This window comes from Phycodurus eques, chromosome 5 (assembly GCF_024500275.1).
Source record: "Phycodurus eques isolate BA_2022a chromosome 5, UOR_Pequ_1.1, whole genome shotgun sequence".
Lineage (NCBI taxonomy): Eukaryota > Metazoa > Chordata > Actinopteri > Syngnathiformes > Syngnathidae > Phycodurus > Phycodurus eques.
In genome coordinates, this window is record NC_084529.1 from 11,618,070 (window position 1) to 11,621,300 (window position 3,231).

Genomic DNA, 3,231 nt, shown 5'->3' on the forward strand with positions numbered 1-3,231 from the left:
CTCAGATTTTACCACTCCTATACAAGCAGTCCATTTCATGCTCCGCTTCAGCACTTCTATCCAGCAGCACCCGGACGGCACGCAGAGCCCATGTGATCACAACAGGTTGCTAAGGCGCTAACATAGGGTACGTTCAGAGATTCAGTGTGAGGCTCTCACTGCTGAGAGGCAGAGCATGCTCCAGTTTTCTATGAATTTATGAACAAGCGTGTTGGTCATTGGCAGGGATACGTCAGTACATCCGTCGTACTGAATGTGTCAGTCCTGCCTTTAAAGATCTTGTCCTGCCTGCCGCTCTGGCCGCTCTGTCTCCTCAGTTACAATGCTGAGTTTCCAAACGTTCCGGAATGTAGAAAGTGCGCTTGGAGTCAATGTCCGAAAGTACCCATAATAGCAAGGAGTAAGAGTGAATGTTGCTTGCTTCAAGTCGTTTATTATTATTCCAGTTGCAGTTCACTGTAAAACTACACACACATAACAAAAGAATTACACCTATTGAATGTTCAAATACAACACAGACTTAGTGTCTTTCTTCGTTTTTGTTCAGAAAACTCGGTAGCTCAAAGCTAAAACACAGTGAATGAAAACCATTGACGAGCTCATGAAAATTAGCATTGAACTCGCAGCACTCATCTCTCAAAATAATGAATATTGGTACACAAACGTTGTATAACCACATACAAACAGGCAATATAACGATGCTCTAGCATATATTCTTCAAACTGTGAAAAACGAGTGACGATGGCAATATTCAACCCGTCCCCGCCTGTGTGGAGTTTGCATGTTTTCCCCGTGCCTGGGTGGGTTTTCTCCAGGTACTCCGGTTTCCTCCCACATCCCAAAAACATGTGTGGTAGGTTGATTGAGGACTCTAAATTGCCCGTAGGTGTGAATGTGAATGGTTGTTTGTTTCTATGTGCCCTGCGATTGGCTGACAACCAGTTCAGGGTGTACCCCGCCTCTCGCCTGAAGATAGCTCTGGGATAGGCTCCAGCGTGCCTGCGACCCTAGTGAGGATAAACGGTACAGAAGATGGATGAATGGATGATTTTAACAACTACCAACCTGTATCTAATTTACAATTTTTAAGTCAAATTAAAAAAAAATAATTATTGATCAGGTCGTAAGGGAAAACATTGTATCGGGACATCCCCATTTTCAAAACAACAGTTGATATTTAAACTGCTGACTTTGGAGTCACAGTGTTGATTCGTGTCTCTCCGACTCAGATTCAAAGACACCATCGTGAATGCCAAATACGGCGGCCATACTGAAGCGGTGCGCCGGCTGCTCGGTCAGCTGCCCATTAGCGCGCAGTCCTACAGCAGTAGCCCTTATCTAGACCTGTCACTCTTCAGCTACGATGACAAGTGGGTGTCTGTCATGGAGAGGCCCAAGACCTGCGGAGACCACCCAATCAGGTAGCGATCACATCAGGGAATACTGGTTATACACAAACAGTGGTACCTTGACTTCCAAGTGCCCCAACTTACAATTTTTTTGAGCTATAAACTGTTGCTCATCTGTTTGTCTTTTTTTTTTAACCCTTGAGCAGTGAGCAAAAACTTATGAGTGAGATGGAGACACTTTGCCATTAGATGGCGGCAGCAAACTTCAACATCTGTTCACGAGGTTACCGCGCAGTGAGTCTGTCGTATGTAATTAAATTTTTTTTTGTTTTGTTTGTTTGTTGTTTGTTTTTTTTGTTCAGGTATTTTGCCAAATGTCTTTTCTTACCATAGGTCCTAAGAAAGTGAGTAAAACTGTTTGTTTTTATACAGTGCTGTTGCTCTTATTTAAACTCGTTTTTTTTTTTTAATTATAAATTAAATTATTAAACTCATACGTTAAGGTATCACTGTGCTGTAAAGACTTAAAATACAGATAAGAAATGCTGAAAATCTTATCTTTTTCCTCACACATTAGGTTCTATGCACGTGACTCTGGCCTACTGAAGTTCAAGATCCAGGCGGGCCTGCTTGGACGGCCGTTCAATCACGCTGTACGGCGCTTGGTCGCTTTCACCTTTCACCCTTTTGAACCCTTTGCCATTTCCGTCCAGCGCACAAATGCTGAATATGTGGTCAACTTCCACATGAGACACGTTTATGCATGAGGAGCTTGTGTTCAAAAAGGGGGGTACTCTTCCTGATGGGAACAACCATCAGTGTCCACGCCACTTCTGCTCACTGTGTGTGAGGCTGGTTATTGGCCTTTTTCTGTTGTTTCAGCTCAACTTTGCCTCCCCTTCCCTTTTCTCACAGCCAAGAGAGACTTCTCGGAAGAGAAGTTACACTATATGTTGATGGAGTTGTGCAGAGAATACTTGGAAGCAGTAGTTAGCTGGGCTTCCAAGGAGGAAACCAGGGGTTGTTTTCTAAGAACTGTACATCCAATTGCAGCACAACTGCCTGTCATTTCCTAATGTGGGGAAAAGATATTTTAACTGTTGTTTTTACTTGGTCTGTTTTTACATATACATAGTATTAATTTGTATATATTTTATACTAATAAAAGTATCACTTTTTTCACATTGTGTTTGTCTTTTGCCCATTTAAACTAAGAAGGAGTGCTTTTCAATATCTGAAAGAAAAACTAGAAGACAGAAGTGGAAATAGGCAACCTATTCTTCTGACTGCTGACCTTTGGACTAATCGCTCCTGATCAGTGTGATAGAGGCTGTATTTGTTTGTGTGCTGCTGTCTACAATTATGTGGAAAAAGCTTTTGTGAAACAATGGTTTTTGGGGGGCGGGGGGGGTCATTGACTTTCTGTTGTTGTTAAGTGTGCAAACTGGAGGGCAACTGGTATGTTTTTTGCCATGATGAATCACGATAAGTGACGTTTTGTTCTGGACAAGCACCGTTTATTTTCTTTGCAGTCTGTTGGACAGGATTTTAATAGGATTTGTATATTTTATTGACACAAAAGTGAGACAGAAAAGATAAAGGAATGGTTTAAATATTAGATTTTTTTTTTTCCGTCTATAAGTGACCCCAGTAATCCTCCTAGGGTTACACACACTTTCCCAATCTTCCCTGCCCTGCTTTCATGTACTCTTTGAAGGATTCTTACATGATCTTCCGCACCTCCACTGTCACAGCAATCTTGATGTCATCCATGACTTTAAAATGGGGTCGCTTGATGACCTCCTTGAACTTTGGAAAGAAGGGGGAAAAGAATCAAAGCTATGTCAGGTGATGAGGCAGGTTGCGCCAGCAAGACCATGTT

At 42.2% G+C, this 3,231-nt stretch overlaps 1 protein-coding gene across 8 annotated transcripts in view; it reads left to right on the forward strand.

The window, feature by feature from the left end:
• det1 (DET1 partner of COP1 E3 ubiquitin ligase) overlaps positions 1-2,511 on the forward strand; it is a 14,038-nt gene extending 11,527 nt beyond the window's left edge. For 6 of the 8 annotated variants that reach the window (XM_061676585.1, XM_061676590.1, XM_061676592.1 and 3 more), the window contains 2 exons: positions 1,230-1,421; positions 1,927-2,511. In XM_061676585.1, coding sequence (XP_061532569.1) covers positions 1,230-1,421; positions 1,927-2,116 — 382 coding nt within the window. In that variant the 3' untranslated portion in view covers positions 2,117-2,511. Of the gene's footprint in view, positions 1-1,229; positions 1,422-1,555; positions 1,659-1,926 lie in introns of all 8 variants that reach the window. The other 2 variants (XR_009768546.1, XM_061676586.1) reach the window with 2 other exon arrangements.
• Positions 2,512-3,231: the final 720 nt, after the last annotated feature.